The sequence below is a fragment of the Bison bison genome, unplaced genomic scaffold (genome assembly GCF_000754665.1).
Source record: "Bison bison bison isolate TAMUID 2011002044 unplaced genomic scaffold, Bison_UMD1.0 scf7180017864270, whole genome shotgun sequence".
Lineage (NCBI taxonomy): Eukaryota > Metazoa > Chordata > Mammalia > Artiodactyla > Bovidae > Bison > Bison bison.
The window spans coordinates 5,533,635-5,553,434 of record NW_011494842.1 but is presented as its reverse complement, the minus strand read 5'-3'; the positions used below and the strand labels follow the sequence as shown (position 1 = coordinate 5,553,434).

The window sequence follows — 19,800 nt, the reverse complement described above, 5'->3', positions numbered from 1 at the left end:
GTCCCTGCGTCTCTTCCTGCCTCAGCCCTTGCTGCGCCTCTCGCCGGAGTCGGCCCGTGTCCCCCAGCGGGGAGCCCCGGCGTTTCCGAGGTTCTGTGCGGCACAGACACTCAGGAGCCTGCCCCGTTCGCGCACGGCGCGTGTGGCTGGCTGGCCTGCGGGTCCCTCGCCCTCTCCGCCCGTGCCCGAGTGGCCCGTCCCTCCGGGCGTGGAGTCTAGGTCCCTGTCTCCCTCCGGGTGTCTGTTTGGCGGGGAGGGGTTTGTTTCCACAGTAACCCGCTCCTCCGACTTCGGGATTGGGGAGGGAACCCTTCTATTTCGTGACCCCTCCCCGCTCCGCTCCGCCGCCTGGGGCTGGGCGGAGGTGGGGAGCCGAGGCTCTTGGACCGTGGAGGGCGGTCCCGGGCCGAGTGGCTGGTGGTCACCTGCTTCTCTCCGGGGCTAGTGGCAGGAGTAGGATTCGGGCCTTAAGAAGGGCCGAAAGTTGGATTTGGGGCCCCGAGGTTTTGGACACTCTTATCCAGAGTCTGGGTGAGGACTGACTGGGTGACTAGCAGGGCTGGTTTTTCGGGATCGGTTGGGGGAGCGGCCGGGGTCACATGACTCTGTGAGTCTAAACCACCGCCCCCCCCCCAACACACACACACACACACACACACACACCATCCCCACTTCCCCTTCTCCTTCCTGTATTGGGATCGGCGCCGCCGCCCTGAGGGGGGTCTCCAGAGCTGAGGAGGGACCCGGAGAAAGGGGGCTAAGGGGACTTACTCTTTGGGCTTGGCTAGTTCCTGCGGGGGAGGGCGGAGCATGCGGTTGTGCCTGTGACTGAGGTTTCAGCTTCTCTAGATCGCTGCCTCAGGCTTTCTGCCTCTCTTGCTTCCCCCTCCTCCTACCTTTGCACCTGGATTCTTGGCTGTTCAAGGGTTCAGCTCTGGGGGGAAGGGGCTGCAGCGGTCACCAGGCTCAGGGTTCCTGCATTCCATCCAACTCCCCACTGCAACCCCTTAGACTCCACCGGGCCCTGAGGCGGCTTGGGGGGGGCTGTCTGGGCCCCAGTGGGGAAGACCTGGGGTCACCAGCCCCCCCAACCCCTCGTACTCGCTGGTACTGTCCCCCTCCGCAACAGGTGAGGGGCACAGGGGGAGGAGCAGGGCTTGGGGGTGAGGCTTGGGCAGTGGGGTGGGGTGTGGAACCATCTGACCTCCCCTTCTTGCTCCTCCAGGCCCCTGTGTCTGTCTGGGAGGAGGAGGAGGATGGTGCTACCTTTACAGTCACAAGTCGCCAGTATCAGCCTCTTGATTCCTTGGTGAGATTATAACTTTGATGTCTCACCTCTGACCTACCACCTCCCAGTTCCCCTGCCTCCCACTGACTTTCTGGCCAGAATACTAGGTTGGAGGTTTGGAGACTGGACTCAGCTGTGTGACTTAGTTCGAGTCATTTGCTCTCTCTGAATCCTAATACAATGAGGCTGAATCATCTCCTAGGTCTGGGATTTCTCCCAGAGATCTAGCGAGGGAGAGTTGAAAAAAGGGTCAGTGGCTGGTGCTCTGTCTCCCCCAGGCCCCAAGGCCTCCTCTGCGTTCCTCCCGGAAACTCCGAGCTGGCACCCTGGAGGCCCTGGTCAGACACCTGCTGGACGCCCGTACATCAGGGGCTGACATGACCTTCACAGCAGCCTTCTTGGCCACTCACCGGGCCTTCACCTCCACGCCTGCCCTGCTAGGGCTTATGGTTGACAGGTCAGGCTACTAAAGGACCAAGGGTCATTGACATGTCTTGACTTTCTAAAGCCAGACATCCCACCCAAATAGTCAAAACCGCTAGGGTTTTGGAAAACATGGACACATAGAATCTCTTCCCTTCCCCAGGCTGGAAGCTCTTGAATCTCATCCTGCTGATGAGCTAGAGAGGACAAAAGGGTAAGTGACCCCTGAGTCTGACTTCACAGTTTTCTCCGGCCAAGCAGCAGCCTGACACCTAATCCCCGGTGAATTCCCCTTCTCCCAGGGTAGCCATCTCTGTACTGTCAACCTGGCTGGCCTCTCACCCTGAGGATTTTGGCTCTGAGGTCAAGGGTCAGCTTGACCGGCTTGAGAGCTTCTTTCTTCGGACAGGGTATGCAGCAGGGGAGGGTATTGTGGGGGGCGGCGCTGACCTCATCCGCAACCTCCGGTCCCGGGTGGACCCCCAGACCCCCGAACTTCCTAAGCCCTTGGCCCTCCCCGGCGATCCCCCTGCTGACCCCACGGATGTCCTGGTGTACCTCGCTGACCACTTGGCCGAACAGCTGACCCTGCTAGATGCGGTGAGACCCTGACCTCTGACCCCATGACCCCTGCCCCCTTACTAACCTGTCCCTAACTCCACGTCCTTACCTGGCTTCCAGTCCTTCCTGGTCCAGCTCCCAGCCTCCTCTGTCCACCCAGTTTTGACCTTTCCCCATTTCCCCTTGATTGTTGCCCTTCAAACCCTATGCCCCTCTGGTTCCTTGGCCACATGAGATCCTCACACCCCTGACATTGGAAGGCTGACCTCACTTGACTATGAACTTTAACCTCTTACCTCTGCCCTGCAGGAGCTGTTTCTCAATCTGGTCCCCTCTCAGTGCCTGGGGGGCCTGTGGGGTCACAGAGACCGGCCAGGACATTCTCACCTCTGCCCATCTGTCCGGGCGACTGTCACACAGTTCAACAAGGTGGCAGGGGCAGTGGTCAGCTCTGTCCTGGGGGCTACCTCAACTGGAGAAGGGCTTGGAGATGTGACCGTACGGCCACTTCGTCCTCCCCAGAGGGCCCGGCTCTTGGAGAAGTGGATCCGCGTGGCAGAGGTACGAGAGAGACTTGGCCCTGTTGGGGATCAAGGTGTGGAAAGAGGTCCGTCCGAAAGCTGTGATCTCTGTCTGTGACCCTACAGGAGTGCCGTCTGCTCCGAAATTTCTCTTCAGTGTATGCTGTGGTATCAGCCCTGCAATCCAGCCCCATCCACAGGCTTCGGGCAGCCTGGGGGGAAGCAACCAGGTGGGGAGGACAGGGCCCTGGAGGGGAGTCAGGGCTCGGAGTCGGGAGCTGAGCTAGGCCCCTCCTCAAGGCCGCTGCCCCCCACCCCCCAGGGACAGCCTCAGAGTCTTCTCCAGCCTCTGCCAGATTTTCTCTGAGGAGGATAACTATTCCCAGAGCCGGGAGCTCCTCCTGCAGGTGAGGCCCCATTCCCTGGCATTCCTGCCATCTCCCCCCACCCCCATCCCCCATGTCACCTTGTTCTGTCACCGTCAGGAGGTGAAGCTGCAGCCCTCTCTGGAGCCAAATTCCAAGAAGTCCCCGAGGTCTGCCTCCCGGGGTGGGGTGAGTGACCACTGGGGGTGGAAGCGCTAGGGTTGGGAAGGGGGCACAGCAGGGGGAGGAGAATTAAACTTGTTCTGGGGCAATGGGTTAGGAAAGTGCAGAGGGAGGGGGATCCCTGGGATTAGTGGCAGGGGTGACTGACCCTCTGACTTCTGACCTCAGGGTGTGGTCCCATACCTTGGCACCTTCTTAAAAGACCTCGTAATGTTGGACGCAGCCTCTAAGGATGAGCTGGAGGTCAGTTGTGTGTGTGTGTGTGTGTGTGTGTATTATGGTGATGGAATGAAGAGACCTCAGGGTCTGACAGGCCACCTCTTTCCAGAGGGGGGCTGCAAGGCAGAAGCAGTAAGGGCCAGGACTCTGTTATTTTGGCAAATGTGCTTAACCTTCTTGTGCCTCAGTGAGCTGTAAGTGGGAGACTAGTGACAGCATCTATATCAAGCCTTTCTTATGAGGGTTGGATGAATTAATGTTGGCGAGTGCTCAGAGCACGCCTGAGGTGCAAGCATACGTACACAACGTTTGATAAATAAACCAAAGCTGGGATCTTGGGCAAGTTCCTTTTCTGATCTCTAGTTTTCTTCTCTGTAAATTGGCCACAGTTTCTACCTGTGATGTTCAATGTAAAGGGCAAGGTAGTGGGCTGAGGGTGTGATGGGTAAGAGGGGGAGGAGCGGGGGGCCAGAGGAGTCACAGAGGCCAGTGTGGGGAGAGGGGATATGCTCTCTGTGGCAGGGTTGGGACCCTCACCCCACCCCCTTCCCCTTGCAGAATGGATACATCAATTTTGACAAGCGGAGGAAGGTGAGGAGAGTGCTTGGCCATATGCCAGCCATCTGTAGCCCCATCCCAGGAAAGGGAGAGGAGGGCGAAGTCAGAGCTCCCTGGATTGGGCCTCCTGCAGTCTGTGGGCTCCTTCCTAGGAGTTTGCTGTCCTTTCTGAGCTGCGGCGGCTCCAGAACGAATGTCGTGGCTATGACCTCCGACCTGACCCCGATATCCAGCGGTGGCTACAGGGGCTCCGGCCACTGACAGAGGCGCAGAGGTGACTGGCTGGGTGCGGTTGGGACTCCAGGGCACAGGCTGAATGTGGGGGTCAGTGTGTCATGTGCTGACTTCTGCCCATTGCCCCCTCCCCAGCCATCGTGTGTCCTGTGAGGTGGAGACGCCTGGGAGCGGTGACCCACCTGCCCCGCGGGTGCTTCGGCCAACACTGGTCATCTCGCAGTGGACAGAGTGAGGGAGTCAGTGGTTGGAGGGCAGTCTCTTGGGGACTTGTCCTTCTTCTTCTGATCCTCCCAATCTCCTGTCATTCCAGGGTGCTGGGTTCTGTTGGGGGTCCCACCCCCCTCGTCTCCTGGGATCGGCCCAGTGTGGGAGCAGAGGAGGTGCCTGGAACCCCCGCCCCACTGCTGACCCGGCTGGCCCAGGTGAGCTCCACTCCTGAGCCTCTGGTCTCTACACAGACCCTGACTTTGTGAATCTTTCTCCCTTGGCTTTCCTGCCTTCATGCCAGTTCTGTCTTGTTGGTCCCCAGCACATGAAGTGGCCGTCTGTCTCATCTCTGGACTCCGCCCTGGAAAGCACCCCAGCCCTGCAGAGTCCAGCTGACCCCAGCCACCTCTCTCCCCCAGCTTCCTCCCCTCGGCCTTCTCGAGGTCACCGCCGCTCAGCCTCCTGTGGTTCCCCGCTCAGTGGGGGTGCAGAAGGGGCCTCCAAGGGGCCTGGATGTGGGGGAGGGGCGCCTGGGCCAGGGACCTCTGATTGCCGAATCATCCGAGTCCAGATGGAGCTGGGGGAAGACGGCAGTGTCTATAAGAGCATCTTGGTGAGAGCTGTGGGTCAGGAGGTTGGGGGTGGAGATGATGTCTTAGGTGTCAACAGCCAAAGGGGAGGATGATTTTAGTTTTAATTGACCTTTGGTTTTAGCAGCCATGTTTTATTTTCAAAGTTACTTTGTATTAGCTGCTGCACTTTGAACTTCGGGTGTCCTCTGAGATTCTCAGAACCAACGGTGGTTTCCCCGGAGGGAACAGCCCGGCAGCCATGTGGGCTGGCCCGCGGGGTACAGGGGCCACCATGTTGGGTTTCCCTGGTAACTCAAAAGTTTGGACAAGGGCAGCCTTCTCTGTGAAGGCCATGGCAACCCACTCCAGTATTCTTGCCTGGAGAATCCCATGGACAGAGGAGCCTAACAGGGTACAGTCCACGGGGTTGCAAAGAGTTGGACACGGCTTGGCAACTGAGCAGCAGCAGCAGCTTTCTCTGGGTGGGCTCACTGGCTAGGGTTGGAATGATGCAAGGCCAAGGTCATCATTGCAATTAACTGCTCTTTTGGTCTGCTGTCCTGCCAGGTGACAAGTCAGGACAAGGCTCCAAGTGTCATCAGTCGTGTCCTTAAGAAAAATAATCGTGATTCTGCGGTAGCTTCGGAGTACGAGCTAGTGCAGCTGCTCCCAGGGGAGCGAGGTCAGGGGCTGGGAGGGAAGGCAGACTCGGGAGGAGAGTGGCGCCCGCTGGTGGGAATGCTGCCACACCCAGGGGTTGTGCGGGAATGACTGTGCTTGACACCTTTTTCTGAACCTTCAGAGCTGACCATCCCCGCCTCAGCTAACGTCTTCTACGCTATGGACGGAGCCTCACACGATTTCCTCCTGCGGCAGCGGCGGCGGCGGCCCTCCAGTGCTACAGTGGGCCTCACCAGTGGCCCTTCTGCCTCGGGAACTCCCCCAAGCGAGGGAGGAGGGGGTTCCTTTCCCAGGATCAAGGCCACAGGGAGAAAGATTGCCCGGGCACTCTTCTGAGGAGGAAGCCTTGTTGGTTCATAGAATTCATGGTGGCCATTCCAAACGTGGGGAGCCATCCTGAGTGGTGGCAGTTGCCACATAGGGAAAATATCCAGAAGGGTGGCCAGCCACCCTGGGGCAGTGAAGCACCACTGGTTTACCAGACAGCCAAGACTCAGCCCTGTGAAACTGGTAATCTTGGTGCCTAAACTGGATACCTGTGTATAGCTTCTCACGTGCCATGAATACAGCACACAGCTAGTGCTGGGGAAAAGATCTGTTTTTGATTCCTGGCCACATCCTAGCATGCCAAGGGCCAAGGAAAGGCCTGGAAGGAGGAGGAGAGGAAAAGCCTAGAGGCTCTGAGTCCCAGGGGAAGGGAATGGCAAGAGAAAGTTTCTCGCAGGAGCCTCCTCTTCCTACTCTGGAGGTTCCTGTCGCTGTGACAACACTAATAAACCAGACACTACCTGATTGACTCCTGTCCTCAGTCTGTGCACTAGCTGCTGGGGGTGCGGAGCTGGCTGAAGGCAGACCCCATGGGAAAGGGGCCCAACCGAATCTATCCGTGAAAGCTGGATGCAGGGGCTTGGTGGGAACAGTTTCCTCAGAATGGTTTATTCCTCTCCAGCAACCTCTCCTTTATTGGCTCTTACATTTTTCTCCTCAGTTGTTACACACCCACGTCAAGTATCCAATTAAAGCGATCAGTGTGAAAAACACCCTTGGCTCTGAATTCCTAAGACAATTTTAGGACAAAAAAATGGAAGAACCCCTTCATGGACAATGTACAAACTTGGAGGTCTTAGAATATCACAATGCATTATGTGCTGGGATCTGAAATCAATTTAAGCTACATTTAAACAAAGTCTAGGAAGAAAAGAGACTAAAAAGAACTAAGATGCCAGGGCTATTTTGAAGATGACAAGAAATCATCAAAAGAGGATTACCATGTTCCATTCTGGGGTTGCAGGTTAGAGAATTGTGAGTTTTTCAATTTAACTTTTCCCCAAATTGTCTCACTGTCAATGCCCTTTTCTTGGTTGCTTCCAATCAAGAGAAGAGAGAGTTAAGGCTTGCATATACAGGCAAGAATTAGGTTTGAGACATTTCGGATTTTAGTCTCAAGAAAGAAGGGTTACTCTACCACACAGAAATTCCAGTGCAAGAATTTGGATCTGAGAGAGTAATGCAGGCAATGTAGGGGTGAGGGGGAAGGGACCAGAGGAAAGGATGGAGACAATACAACAGAAGTGGCTGGTCAGAACACGCCAGGTATTTTCACATTTTATTAGCTACAGTATAGACCCTAGAGCTGCCTCATTCCTTCCCCTCCCCCACCCCCCAGGACAGGGTCAGGCTTTCCCAGGAGCTCCTGCCTTTGCAGCCTGCGCCCGCTGAAACTCCTGCTGCAGCTGAGCAAGGGTCTCCCTCTGTTGTTCTGACTGCTGCTCTAGGTCTCGGAGCTGGGATTCATATCGCTTACTGAGGAAAGGCAAAAAAGCAAATAAGAAGTTAGTGAGACTTACTCTTGAGGGTGCTGAAGACAAGGAGATTGGTCAGAAACTTGAGCTCTAAGGGGAGTATGAAGAAAAGGGATGGAGTTGAAAGACCTGCTCAAATGGGGGCTACTCTGGAGAATGACTCTACAAAGGTTTCTCAACACCTTTATCCCAACGGATCAGGTACATCACAGTGGGGTGGAAGGAAGACTCACATCTCAGCTGTGATGTAGTCCAGCCTTTTCCCCACTGTGGCCCGAGCTTCCCCAAGCTCCTGTTTGACCAACACGGGCCCCAGAAGTTTAAACACCACGTTGGATCCATCCAGCAAGGCCAGTTCCTGATGGAGGAGTGGGAAAAACATGATCAGAATCACTTCCAGGACAGGTCCCTCCTGGCCCCACAAATCTCAGTCTCTCACCTCCTTCACGATATTATTTTCTGTTAGTTGTGCCTCTAGTTTCTGCCTCCCTGACATGGATTTACTCAAGTCTGGCGGATGAAAAGGTTTGTTTAGAGACATCTCATGTGCCACCCGATCACCACAATCCTGGTGAGAACGTACAGCTGAGGAAGCAGCCAAGGATGGGCAGGCGGGACAGGGAATGGGAAGAATACAGAGAAGGGGAAGGAGCCGCAGGCTGGGGCCGGGGGTGGGACAGAATGCATTATTCGGGTGTAGACTTGGGTTGTGAGGGAATTGCCGCGAGGTCACCCCTACCCTGCTCCCTTACCCTTCTGCAGCTGTTGATATTTCTCCACTTCTCCCTGCAGCTTCTTCTGGATTAGCTCAGCCATGGCGGGGACGAAAGCCTGCGGGTAGCAGGAGAGGGGCGCTGGGTCTCGCTCTGGAAGGTACCCGGGCTCCCCTTTCTGGCCTGCGGAGGTGACAGCCCTCTTGAGAGGCAGCCCCTCGGGGCACCCACTGCAGTCTCTCCTCGTCCGGGATATCGACTCACCCCCGGCCTCAGGGAGTGGCAGAACCCCGAACTCTTCAACCGAACCGCTCCACGACTCACGCTCTCACTTCAGTATTGATGAACCCGGAAGTAAATAGAGAATGCTGGGGAAAGACGGCACCGGAAGCTGTCATCTGACGCACGCCGGGAAATGTAGTTCTAACATGGTCAATGTGTGGTGTTCTGCTAAAAAGACCAGACGCGGAAGGATTTAAGGCAAGATGGAGAAACCGAGATGGGAAAAGAAACTGCACGGTTGCTTGGGTCTTGACCTCGGAGTGCCCGTCTTTCATCACTTGGGCATAAGTTGCCTCACTGGGGTCCTTGGTCCCGCCCCTCAGTGGGGAGCGCGCCCTCATTAAAGATGGCGCCTGGGAGGCTTCGACCTGGAACGGCGCTGATTGGATGAGTCTCGGAGGACTTCCGGGAGTTTTCCATCCGACTGTGGAACTGTGGAGAGGAGTTTGCACGTGGATCGTGGTTCTAGTGGGCTAGATGGAGACAGTCCCCGAGCCGGGCAGTAATGTCCCAGCCAAGAAGGACAGACTGCAGACCAAGAAGAAGGTAGGGATCTCCTTGGGGTGGAAGGGAAGTTTTTAGTTGCGGGGTTCGAGGGGCGGGGCGAAGGGCCGCGGAATACGAGGGATCCTGCTCTGCTGGTAGAAACCACGGCGATACTGGGAGCAAGAGACCACTGGGACAGCTGCCGGAGCTTCTCCAGGTCCCCCTCGTAAGCGGAAGAGGAATCGAGAGCTCCGCCCCCAGAAGCCAAAGAAAAATGACACCTCAAAGAAGTTTCGGATCTCGAAGAAGCCCCGAGAACTGAAGAGTCCGAGGCCTCAGCGGAGCTTATCTGGGGTGAGCCTGGGACCTCCCGGGGTGCCGAGGCAAGTCGTCTTGTGCTTTCAGGGTCGGGGGGTTGGGGTCAGCTCGAGCCAGTTTCTCAATTGCCTCCTCCCTGCCGCAGGCCCAGGACCCATTTGCAGGTCCCGCCCCCGTCAGTGTGGAGGTGGTTCAGAAGTACTGTCGCATTGACAAATCCAAGGAGGTGAGGACTAGTCGGAGAGTGGGGAGCGGTTGCAGGAGGGAGTGTCTGGGTGAGTTGAATGGAGGCGGGGCTCTCCTGTGACCCCCACATCCCTTTGTCCTTCTCTCACTCCATCCGCACCACCGATGTTGTAGCTACCACATCCGAAGACCAAGACGCGAAGCCGACTTGTGGTGGCTGAAGCCCAAGAAGAGGAAACAAGTGTCAGAGCTGCTCGATCTGAGCTTCTGCTTACTGAAGAACCTGGGTGAGTGGACCCTGATGTGGGCCTCCCCAACCCCTGCTTTATGGGGCTCTCATTTCTGATTGTGATGCTGGGACACCCACTTCTTATTAGGAAGCTTTAATGCAACTCTCACACTCACTTGCAGGTTTCTGGAAGGAGAGGATGGGGAGGACACGGCGAAGATTCGCCAGGCTGACATCGTGGAGGCTGTGGACATTGCAAGTGCAGCCAAAGTGAGCCTGAGAATGGCAAAGGGGCCAGCGGGTCGACTGATGGTGCAGAATAAGACGGGAGTGGGGACTAGAAAATTCCTGAAAGGAACCAACTCTCTTTTTTCTTTTTTTCACTATTCCCTTCTGCAGCATTTTGACTTGAACTTGAGGCAGTTTGGACCCTACAGGCTAAATTACTCTAGAACTGGGAGGTAAGGTTGAATTCCATTGACTTTAGCCTAGTCCATCTCAGCCATAGCAGTGTACATCTGGGTTGTTGACGTGGGGAGGGTCTTGTTATTTGCTTGCATGTGTGATAAGCGTGTGTGGTAACATCTCTCCTCTCACCTGGAGAGGAGGAGCTGGCGTGGGACAGACCCTTGAGTCCGGGCGCCTGCCCTACACACACGCCTTGAACTGACACCCTGCCTGTCCTCCACCTTCAACAGACACCTGGCTTTTGGAGGACGCCGGGGTCATGTGGCTGCCCTCGACTGGGTAACAAAGAAGCTTATGTGTGAGATCAACGTCATGGAGGCAGTGCGGGACATCCGGTCAGTGGCCTTGGTCAGCAGCCGGTGGGGATGAGACAGCCCGTCACTGATCAATCGACAGCTGGTGACTCCCTTTCACATTGCTCCGCTCCTCCGCCCCTCTCAGGTTTCTGCATTCTGAGGCACTGCTCGCCGTTGCCCAGAACCGCTGGCTTCACATTTACGACAACCAGGGCATAGAGCTCCATTGCGTCCGCCGCTGTGACCGGGTCACCCGACTTGAGTTCCTGCCTTTCCACTTCCTCCTGGCCACAGCTGTGAGTGACTGCAGAGTGCAGGGACCAGATGGCAGCCCTGAGAAGACCGTCCCTCCCCTGGGGCCCCAGTAGGGGGAGGACAGAGGGCAATCCGGTCTCCTTCCCTCTCTCTCTCATAGTCAGAGACAGGGTTTCTGACCTACCTGGACGTGTCAGTGGGAAAGATCGTGGCAGCTCTGAATGCTCGGGCTGGACGGCTCAGCGTCATGACTCAGAACCCTTACAATGCCGTCATCCATCTCGGACACAGTAATGGTTGGTGCCTGGCAGAACTTTAACCCTCACCATCCTGTCTTGCTTTTCTTTTTGGCCATGTCATGTGGCTTGTATGATCTTGGTTCCCTGACCGGGGATTGAACCTTGGCCCACAGCAGTGAAAGCTGAGTCCCACCCGCTGGATCATCAGGGAATGCCCCAGCTTTTCGTCTATATTTGTACTTAACGAGTCCCTTCAGGTTGCCCCTCTGTTCCCCTCTTTTCTTACCTCTTGGCCCCGAATCCCCCTCTTTTGCAGGTTTAATCGCCTCAGCACCCTATTAGTAACTTCTGCTCTTCTCTGGTGCACAGGGACTGTGTCTTTATGGAGCCCAGCCATGAAGGAGCCACTGGTAAAGATTCTCTGTCACCGAGGTGGAGTCCGGGCTGTGGCAGTAGATTCTACAGGCATGTAAGTCAGTTGTTTGGGCCTGAGGTGCTGGGGCTGGGGGCGGGGGCGGTGGGGTGGTGTCTCAGCTTGAGAGAAAGTCCTCAAAGGTAGTGCGCCTTTGGGAGCACAGACTCTGCACCCAAGCTGGCCTTAAATCCTGGTGTTACCCCTTACCAACCATGTTGGCAGGCATGTTAGGTGACCTCGGTGTACATGGTCTTCACCCTGAGACTGGGGATATGAGTATCTTGCTCAAGGGCCAGAAGACTTTAAGGGGCCCGATAGTAAATATTTTAGGCTTTGTTGGTAACGGAGCACAACTGAGTGCTTTATGTAGGTTCTTAAATAACAAGAGAAGAAACAATGGATGCCAAATTATTAATGAAATGAGAAAAAGAATTGAATGCAATATTTGTGTAATATAGGTCTACTCTTGGAAATAATTGGATTCCTGTTTTTGTTTGTTTTTCTGCCATGCCATGTGGCATGCAGGATCTTCAGTTTTCCAACCAGGGATGGAACCTGCCCCGCCTTGCGTTGGAATTGTAGAGTCCTCACCCCTGTACTGCCAGGGAAATCCATGAATTCCTGTTTTTGAGCATAGCACTTAGTTTAGTTGAGGTTCAAAGTTAGTGTTCCAAATCATCCAACTCAACTGCAAATGTTGATCTACAGCTGCCAATTTGTGAAGAGGTTTTGGGTATTTTGGGCTTCCCTGGTGGCTCTGACGGTAAAGAATCTGCCTGCAATGCAGGAGACCCGGGTTTGATCCCTTGGTCAGGAAGATCGCTTGGAGAACAGAATAGTTACCCACTCTAGTATTCTCGCCTGGCGAATTCCATGGACAGAGGAGCCCAATAGGCTGCAGTCCATGAGGTCACAAAGAGTCAGATACAACTGAGTGACTAACACTTTGACTTTTGAGTATTTTATCTTTGCAAACATCTTTTCACACAGATAGATGATAAGACGGATGGTGCTTGAAATGCTCTGAAGTGATGTGTGTCACTGAGATTATAGTGTTCTGGGCAGCAGTGCAAAGAGATAAGATGTGGTGTCTGCTTGACCACAATACTGTGCTACCTTAGCACAAAAAGCAGCCACAGAATAAGTAACCAAATGAGTGTAGCTGTGTCCCAGTTCAGTTCATTTGCTCACTCGTGTCTGACTCTTTGCGACCCCATGGATTGCAGCAGGCCAGGCCTCCCTGTCCATCACCAACTCCCGGAGTTTACTCAAAACTCATGTCCATTGAGTCGGTGATGTCATCCAACCATCTCATCCTCTGTCGTCCCCTTCTCCTCCTGCCTTCAATCTTTCTCAGCATCAGGGTCTTTTCCAATGAGTCACTTCTTCGCAGCAGGTGGCCAAAGTATTGGCATTTCAGCTTTAGCATCAGTCCTTCCAGTGAATACTCAGGACTGATTTCCTTTAGGATGGACTGGTGTGATCTCCTTGCAGTCCAAGGGACTCTCAAGGGACTTCTCCAACACCAGATTTCAAAAGCATCAATTCTTCAGCACTCAGCTTTCTTTATAGTCCAACTCTCACATCCATACATGACCACTGGAAAAACCATAGCCTTGACTAGATGGACCTTTGTTGGCAAAGTCATGTTTCTGCTTTTCAATATGCTGTCTAGGTTAGTCATAACTTTTCTTCCAAGATGCAAGTGTCTTTTAATTTCACGGCTGCAATCACCATCTGCAGTGATTTTGGAGCCCAGGAAAATAGTCTCTCACTGTTTCCCCATCTATTTGCCATGAAATGATGGGACCAGATGCCATGATCTTCGTTTTCTGAATGTTGAGCTTTAAGCCAACTTTTTCACTCTCATCAAGGGGCTCTTTAGTTCTTCTTTGCTTTCTGCCATAAGGGTGGTGATAGCTGCATATCTGAGGTTATTGATATTTCTCCTGGCAATCTTGATTCCGGCTTGTGCTTCATCCAGCCTAGCATTTCTTATGATGTACTCTGCACGTAAGTTAAATAAGCAGGGTGACAATATATAGCCTTGACGAACTCCTTTTCCTCTTTGGAACCAGTCTGTTGTTCCATGTCCAGTTCTAACTGTTGCTTCCTGACCTGATACAGATTTCTCAAGAGGCAGGTCAGGTGGTCTGGTATTCCCATCTCTTTAAGAATTTTCCAGAGTTTGTTGTGGTCCACACATTCAAAGGCTTTGGCATAGTCAATAAAGCAGAAGGAGATGTTTTTCTGGAACTCTCTATTGCTGTGTCCCAGCATGACTTTATTTATGAACACTGACACTGGAGTTTTCAAATAATTTTCACGTCTTGAAATATATTTCTTCTGATGTTTTTCCCAACCACTTAAAAATGTGAAAACCATTCTGTAGAGCTTGTAGAAGCTTCTACAGAAAGTGGTGGGCTGGTTTTGTTGACTCATGGGCCGTAGTTTGCCAAGCTTGGCCTTCAGTTAGGAAGCTGTTGTAGATGTGAACACCAGTCAAGGTATTCAGAGGCGCACACGGTGCCTGGTAGGTGGGGAGCGCTGTTTCATCATCGTCGTAAAGACGACTGTTCTCTTTAGGTCTGGCTGGTGCTGTGGGGGCTTTGGGGTGGCCAGTCCGCTTTGAATTTCCACCCTTCCTGAGAGACTATTTGCGTTTCCATAGCTGTTTTGTCTGGTTTGTATTGTATGTATGTCTGGATCTGGCAGACTTTCCCACAAGTTCCCACGTGTTTTTCTCAAATTCTTTGATCCATCAGGCATTCATTGGGTGCCAGCTGTAGGCTGGGTTCTGGGGGTAGAAGGATGAATCTGCCCTGGTGGGGTGTTCCAGTTACACTTTATTTACAACCACAGCTGAGGAGTTGGCGGGCCGGGCGAAACCCTCAGGTTCTGCTCAGTCGTCTCCCATCTCCCCACCGTTACCATGTCCGTCGCTGTATGCTGCACCCCCGCCCACAGCTTCTCCCGGCCTGCTCCCTTTCTGCCACATTGCCCTCACCCAGAACACGACTTCTTGCTAGCTGTCCCCATAGCTTCGTGTTCTTCAGCCATCAGTCATGGCAGACGCAGAATCATTGTTGGCTGAGCGCTCCTTGGGAGCCCAGGCCCTGCTGGTGGCTTTGGCTGCATCGCCGCATTACTGCTCACGACCTGTGAAGCCCTTGCTGCTTTTCCCCTCCAGGGTCTGCTGCTTCCAGTCCTTGCCACCTCACAGTTCCAGCCTCTGGTTCTCCCTTCTTTTAGGGTGTCCTATCAGAATACGTCTTCCCACATGGCTTTCTTCCTCGTATACCACCGCTCAGGAAGTCAGAATGCAGAAGCCCAGTGGCTGTGGAAAGCCTGCTGACTGCTCAGGCCCCCGGGGCCCTCTGGTTGTGTCTTTGTGGATTGGTGGTTTGGTTCTTCCCCTTTACTCCAGGTCTGTGCCAGTCTGGATCTAGGAGAGTGGGGGCCTCTTCCAGGGCCTTCTGCCTTCTATGGGCCCCTGGACCCAAGCTGGACTTGGCCTTCCCTGGGCTGCCTAGGTCAGCTGCTTCTGCTCAAGGCTCCGTCAGTTGTTCACAGAGGTTTGGCCAACAGCCCAATGCCAAACAGCTCTGGTTCTTGACTTTGGGCCCACTCGTGTAGCTCTGGTCCTCCTCAGGGCTGCCTCAGACCGGCCACAGGGGCTCCAGAGATGCCGCGGGCTGTCATCCTCAGCAGGCTTCCTGGAAGCTTGCATTAGGATTGGACTGGACCCTCAGAGTTGATCTGTTTCTTGCAAGTTCAGTAGGATGGTGGCATGGTCTGGATGCCCATCTGGCTACCAGGTGGGTGTCTGCACAGAGGCTTCCAGAGGTGGGTGTGGGGGGCAGGAGCCAGCGGGTGCCCTTGAGTTGTTGGCCCAGTGAAGGCTGTGACCTGTGTCCCAGGAGCCCTCAGCAAGTCCTGGTTTGTGCTCATGACCTCTCCCTCGGGTGGAGCTGGGCCCTGTCTGTCTTGTCAGGACAGGTATCCAGCTGGGTCTTGCATCAGTCCCATCACAGGCCAAGTCTCTGCTCAGAGGAGCGCCTTAGTGTTTTCTTCCTGGGCTCACAGTCAAGGTTAAAATGTGAGTCTTCAGCGTCTGCCAAACAGACATGCCCTGACCTGGCTGGCCACCCTTCAGCATCTCTGAGCAACTTGAATATCCATAGAAACTCCAGTCTCTGAAAGTAAACGTCTTATGCGGTACACACATCCTTAAGAGGACTTTTGACAATTCTTTTTTAATTTAACTATATAGGGTCTTAGCTGTATCACATAGGACCTTTCTAGTTGTACTGAGCAGGCTTGGTTGCTCCATGGCATGTGGGATCTTAGTTCCCAGACCAAGGATCGAATCTGTGTCCTCTGCATTACAAAGCTGATTCTTAACCACTGGGCCACCAGGCAAGTCCCTTTCTCCAGAGGATCTGGTCACCAACCTTGCCCTTCCTCCTTCTAGCGAAAGGGGCCTTCTAGCGCATCACTTCCTTGCTTTCTAAGGTTTTCTCGGGTCCATGCAGCCTCCACCTTTTGGCCTGTCACTGCCAGAGAGCCACTTTGGGGACTGTCGGTCTCCCATCTGACCTTCAGGAGCCTCTGCAGTTTGTCCCCGCCTGGCCATATTCCACCAGCCGGGAAAACAAACTCATTTCCATCTTCCTGTGTCCACAGTCTGATGTTCATTTATTTAAACCTGCTGTGTGTCTCTGTTTCTTACGCTTTTTTAAAGTGAGTTTCATTTAAACCTTTTCAGTTTTCAGCTACAATCTTTAAATTGCTCCTTGTGCTTTCTATTTTTATCCTTGCCCGTGCTGGGTCTTCACTGCTGCGTGGGCTTTTCTCTAGTTGCGGTGAGCAGGCTTCTCATTCGGTGGTTTCTCTTGCGGACCATGGGCTTCAGGGCACGAGGGTCTCAGTAATTGGGGCATGTGGGCTCAACTCCCAGGTTCTAGAGCACAGGCCCAGCTGCTCCGCGGCATGTGGGATCTTCTCAAATCAGGGACTGAACCCTTGTCTCCTGTATCGGCAGGGAGATTCTCCAGCACTGAGCCACCAGGGAAGCCCTCTTGTGCTTTCCTCACTTGATCTTAGCCAAAAGGCTGAGAAGCAATCCTCTTGTGCTTTCTTGATTATTACCTAGAATGGCTCAAGTCCCACAAAGCCCTCCCTGACCATTGCCATCAGCCTTTCCCTCTGCTGACTGCTGGGCTGCCTGTCTGTGTGATGTGACCTCACACCTGAGTGTAGATTGTCACATGCATCCTCCCTTTCATTCACATGTGGTGAGAAAAGACAGTAAAGACACAGCTCTGACTTGAATTCTAGCTCCACCACTCACCCCAATACTTCAGTTTCCTCTCTGTAAAAGGGAAATGAAAAGAGGTGGGTGGTGGTAGTGGTTCCGTCCTTATCAGTCATCTTCTCCCCCAGCAGACCTGATGCTTCATGCTGTGATTAACTTCCCTCTCTCACTCCCAGGCACATGGCCACCTCTGGCCTGGACCACCAGCTGAAGGTCTTCGACCTGCGAGGGACGTTCCAGCCTCTGAGCGCTCGGACCCTGCCCCAAGGAGCAGGGCACCTGGCGTTCTCCCAGCGGGGACTGCTGGCAGCGGGAATGGGCGATGTGGTCAACATTTGGGCAGGACAGGGCAAGGCCAGCCCTCCTTCCCTGGAGCAGCCCTACCTCACGCACCGGCTCTCGGGCCACGTGCACGGCCTTCAGTTCTGCCCCTATGAGGATGTGCTGGGAGTGGGGCACAGCGGGGGCATCACCAGCATGCTGGTCCCTGGTGAGCAGGCAGGGCTGGGGCTCCAAGCGGTGACCTCGAAATGGAGGCTTTTGTGGGCCGGACCCTGAGACAGCAGGGGGCTCCTGTCAGGCTGGAGCAGGTTCCTGTTATAGTTCCACGTGCCCCCTCTCCCTCCAGGGGCTGCCGAACCCAACTTTGACGGCCTGGAGAGTAACCCATACAGGAGCCGGAAGCAGCGGCAGGAGTGGGAGGTGAAGGCGCTGCTAGAGAAGGTGAGGATGCGCCTGCGCCCCCGCGGGCTGGGGCGGGGGGTCTTAGGAAGAAAGGATTTCAGCAGTGCCTCTGCTTTCTGTCCCTCTTTGGTGTCACCTTCCTGTGGATCCTTACCCGTCCGTCCCTCTGTGTTGCATCCAGGTGCCCGCCGAGCTCATCTGTCTGGATCCACGAGCCCTGGCAGAGGTCGATGTCATCTCTTTGGAGCAGGCAAAGAAGGAACGGGCAGAGAGGCTGGTACGGAGCGGGGCTCCGAGGGCCCGGGCGCCCCTTCCCACCATGTCCCATCCCCACTGCATCCTCAGAAGCACAGCTCCCTGCCTCAGAGGCTGCTGCAGCTTTCACCTCCTTCCCCTTCCTCAGGGCTACGATCCCGATGCCAGGGCTCCCTTCCAGCCAAAGCCAAAGCAGAAAGGTCGCAGCTCGACCGCGAGTCTGGTAAAGAGGAAGAGGAAGGTCATGGACCAGGAGCACAGGGTGAGCGGGCACCGGGGGCAGGCTGGGCATCCCAAGGGGAACGCCCTCCTGCTGGCCCCGCTGGCCTCATCCCCCTGCCACTTCTCACCTGTCTCTCCCTACCCAGGACAAAATCCGCCAGAGCCTGGAGCAGCAGCTGCAGAAGCAAGAGAAGGCCAAGCCCACAGGGGCCCGGCCGTCGGCCCTGGACAGATTCGTGCGCTGAGTCAGGCTCCCGGACCCGGGAGAAACATTCTCTCCCCACGCCCACCTGTGGGGAATTACCTGTCCCTGGAATGAGGAGGGAGCAGGGAGCCCCCTTCCTCCTGGGGAGGACAGCTGGTTCCTGGGGTGGGGGGTGGTCGGTATTAAAAAGGAACGTGGACTTTTGGATACCGTGTCTCAATCATCCCGTGAACCTGTCCCCTGCCTGCGTGCACCCTGGGGCTACTCTTGGACGTGAGGGGCTGTGTCTCCCCTTTGGCCCCACCCGTCTTGTGGGCGCTGTGGCCTCGTCCAGCTCCCTAAGGCCTTCCTCCAGGGAGAGGTATGCTCCAAGTCCCTGGAGATGGCCTTCCCCACCAGCAGGCTCTGGTAGCCTCTGGGTTTCCCAGGATTGTGTTCTGAGAGTCCTGGACCACACACTCAAAGAAGAAAAAAGACAAGTTTATTGAGGGGCCTATGCCCCTCCCCTGCCATGGCTGGAGAGAACAAGCCAGCGTGTGTGGTTCTTCCTGAAGACCATCTCTGGGGCTGGCAGGCCAGGCAGCCCCCTAGGTCCCTCCTGTGACCCTCAGTCTTCAGTGACAGCCCGAGCACCTGTGTGGAGCAGCTTGCTCAGCTGCAGCCAACTAGCGCTCCTGCTTTGGGCCTGGGAGAAAGAAAGTGGGGGGGGTGCTGGCTGGACCCTCCATTCCACACCCCTCTCCTGGGCGCCCAGGCCCTCTCAGCTGTGAAGCCAAGCTATTAACCGGCATCGCAGGATGCCCAGGAGCCCCTGGAGCCAGGAGCAGAAAGGTACAGTTCTTTCCCCATCAGAGCCACCCACTAGCTTCCAGGCTTCCTGCATCTCCCAGGGGTCCAACTTGTGCGATGTCAGAAGGAATTTCCCATAGCAGCACCGATCCAGGGGGTAGTGGGTGGCACCAGCCAGCTTGACACAGTGGGTTGGGGCAAGGCCTCCTCGGCGGGCACTTAACCCCACAAAAACATCCTCCAGGGGCAGAAGGGGTGCCCGGCTGGCCACCTTCAGGATAAGCTGCACAGCAGAAGCTGATAGCACATAGCCCGTGCCTGAGGCGTAGGGGGGAAAGGGGCCCCAGGAGGGAGGCCACTGCTCCTCCGATACCTGGTGCTTGCCTCCCGGTGACCGAGAGGGCTGCACCCGCCAATGCACGCGACCCAAGTACAAGAGAGGCACTGGCTGGCTCCCCAAGGTGGGGCTTCCGTCCCACTTCTCATCTCCAGCCTTCGCCTTTCTCGGGGGCCCCACGCCCGTCTCCCATTGCTCCCAGCGGCCTCCCCGCCTGACCAGCTCCGACACCAGTTCGGGGACGTTGACGAACACATCATCGTCGGTCTTGAGGATGTAGCGGGCCGTGGGGCAGTGTCTGTCGGCCCAGCTCAGCCCGCTGAGGGTCTTGAGGGTGAGGTTGCGGTAGGAGTCCTGGAAGGCTGCCTGCATGATGTCCCCGTGGGCCGCCGACTCCCACACCAGGTCGCTCCCGCGCGACCCCCAGCCGGGCTCTCCCAGCAGGAAAACAGTCTGCACCCTGAGCCCGCGGACCTCGCGCAGGCGA

The 19,800-nt window shown here is 55.4% G+C and overlaps 4 protein-coding genes across 5 annotated transcripts; 2 read left to right on the top strand and 2 right to left on the bottom strand.

Moving 5' to 3' along the window:
* Positions 1-832: 832 nt before the first annotated feature.
* RGL2 (ral guanine nucleotide dissociation stimulator-like 2) lies at positions 833-6,611 on the top strand (the record flags this gene model as incomplete). The annotated part of the gene is made up of 17 exons (XM_010848602.1): positions 833-1,129; positions 1,226-1,309; positions 1,567-1,745; positions 1,875-1,925; positions 2,014-2,311; positions 2,582-2,833; positions 2,920-3,023; positions 3,116-3,200; positions 3,279-3,347; positions 3,510-3,584; positions 4,119-4,151; positions 4,271-4,392; positions 4,488-4,583; positions 4,666-4,777; positions 4,885-5,175; positions 5,702-5,816; positions 5,937-6,611. Coding segments are annotated over 17 exons (2,478 nt in total), but the record flags the coding sequence as incomplete, so codon positions are not given.
* A 776-nt stretch (positions 6,612-7,387) lies between these two features.
* Positions 7,388-8,689, bottom strand: PFDN6 (prefoldin subunit 6). 2 transcript variants are annotated; one of them, XM_010848600.1, is made up of 5 exons: positions 8,595-8,689; positions 8,370-8,448; positions 8,057-8,127; positions 7,851-7,975; positions 7,388-7,618 (listed from the first exon to the last, which is right to left on the bottom strand). In XM_010848600.1, the coding sequence occupies exons 2-5, from the start codon at positions 8,431-8,433 to the stop codon at positions 7,489-7,491; spliced, it is 390 nt and encodes a 129-aa protein (XP_010846902.1). In that variant the 5' UTR covers positions 8,434-8,448; positions 8,595-8,689; the 3' UTR covers positions 7,388-7,488. The 2 variants fall into 2 exon arrangements, with proteins under 2 accessions (XP_010846902.1, XP_010846903.1); XM_010848601.1 differs by having other exon boundaries at positions 8,370-8,513; positions 8,595-8,675.
* Positions 8,690-9,026: 337 nt separating this feature from the next.
* WDR46 (WD repeat domain 46) lies at positions 9,027-18,386 on the top strand. The gene is made up of 15 exons (XM_010848599.1): positions 9,027-9,158; positions 9,258-9,452; positions 9,562-9,642; positions 9,777-9,889; positions 10,014-10,101; positions 10,231-10,292; positions 10,530-10,634; positions 10,741-10,891; positions 11,011-11,146; positions 11,459-11,558; positions 16,998-17,311; positions 17,450-17,544; positions 17,687-17,782; positions 17,909-18,022; positions 18,129-18,386. Exons 1-15 carry the CDS (start codon positions 9,090-9,092, stop codon positions 18,225-18,227), a joined length of 1,818 nt encoding a protein of 605 aa, XP_010846901.1. The 5' UTR covers positions 9,027-9,089; the 3' UTR covers positions 18,228-18,386.
* A 260-nt stretch (positions 18,387-18,646) lies between these two features.
* On the bottom strand, positions 18,647-19,799 carry B3GALT4 (UDP-Gal:betaGlcNAc beta 1,3-galactosyltransferase, polypeptide 4; the record flags this gene model as incomplete). Its single annotated transcript, XM_010848712.1, has 1 exon — positions 18,647-19,799. A coding segment is annotated over one exon (852 nt), but the record flags the coding sequence as incomplete, so codon positions are not given.
* Between the last annotated feature and the right edge of the window lies 1 nt (position 19,800).

What these genes read in the sequence shown, in the direction of transcription:
- PFDN6 (XM_010848600.1), bottom strand. Translation starts at nt 8,433, where the DNA reads ATGGCTGAGCTAATCCAGAAGAAGCTGCAGGGAGAAGTGGAGAAATAT. An exon ending in ATATCAACAGCTGCAGAAGG is followed by an intron (nt 8,128 to 8,369) that starts GTAAGGGAGCAG and finishes TTCATCCGCCAG; the next exon opens with ACTTGAGTAAATCCATGTCA. An exon ending in GACTACATCACAGCTGAGAT is followed by an intron (nt 7,619 to 7,850) that starts GTGAGTCTTCCT and finishes GCCTTTCCTCAG; the next exon opens with TAAGCGATATGAATCCCAGC.
- WDR46 (XM_010848599.1), top strand. Translation starts at nt 9,090, where the DNA reads ATGGAGACAGTCCCCGAGCCGGGCAGTAATGTCCCAGCCAAGAAGGAC. An exon ending in GACTGCAGACCAAGAAGAAG is followed by an intron (nt 9,159 to 9,257) that starts GTAGGGATCTCC and finishes CTCTGCTGGTAG; the next exon opens with AAACCACGGCGATACTGGGA. An exon ending in CACCAGCATGCTGGTCCCTG is followed by an intron (nt 17,312 to 17,449) that starts GTGAGCAGGCAG and finishes CTCTCCCTCCAG; the next exon opens with GGGCTGCCGAACCCAACTTT.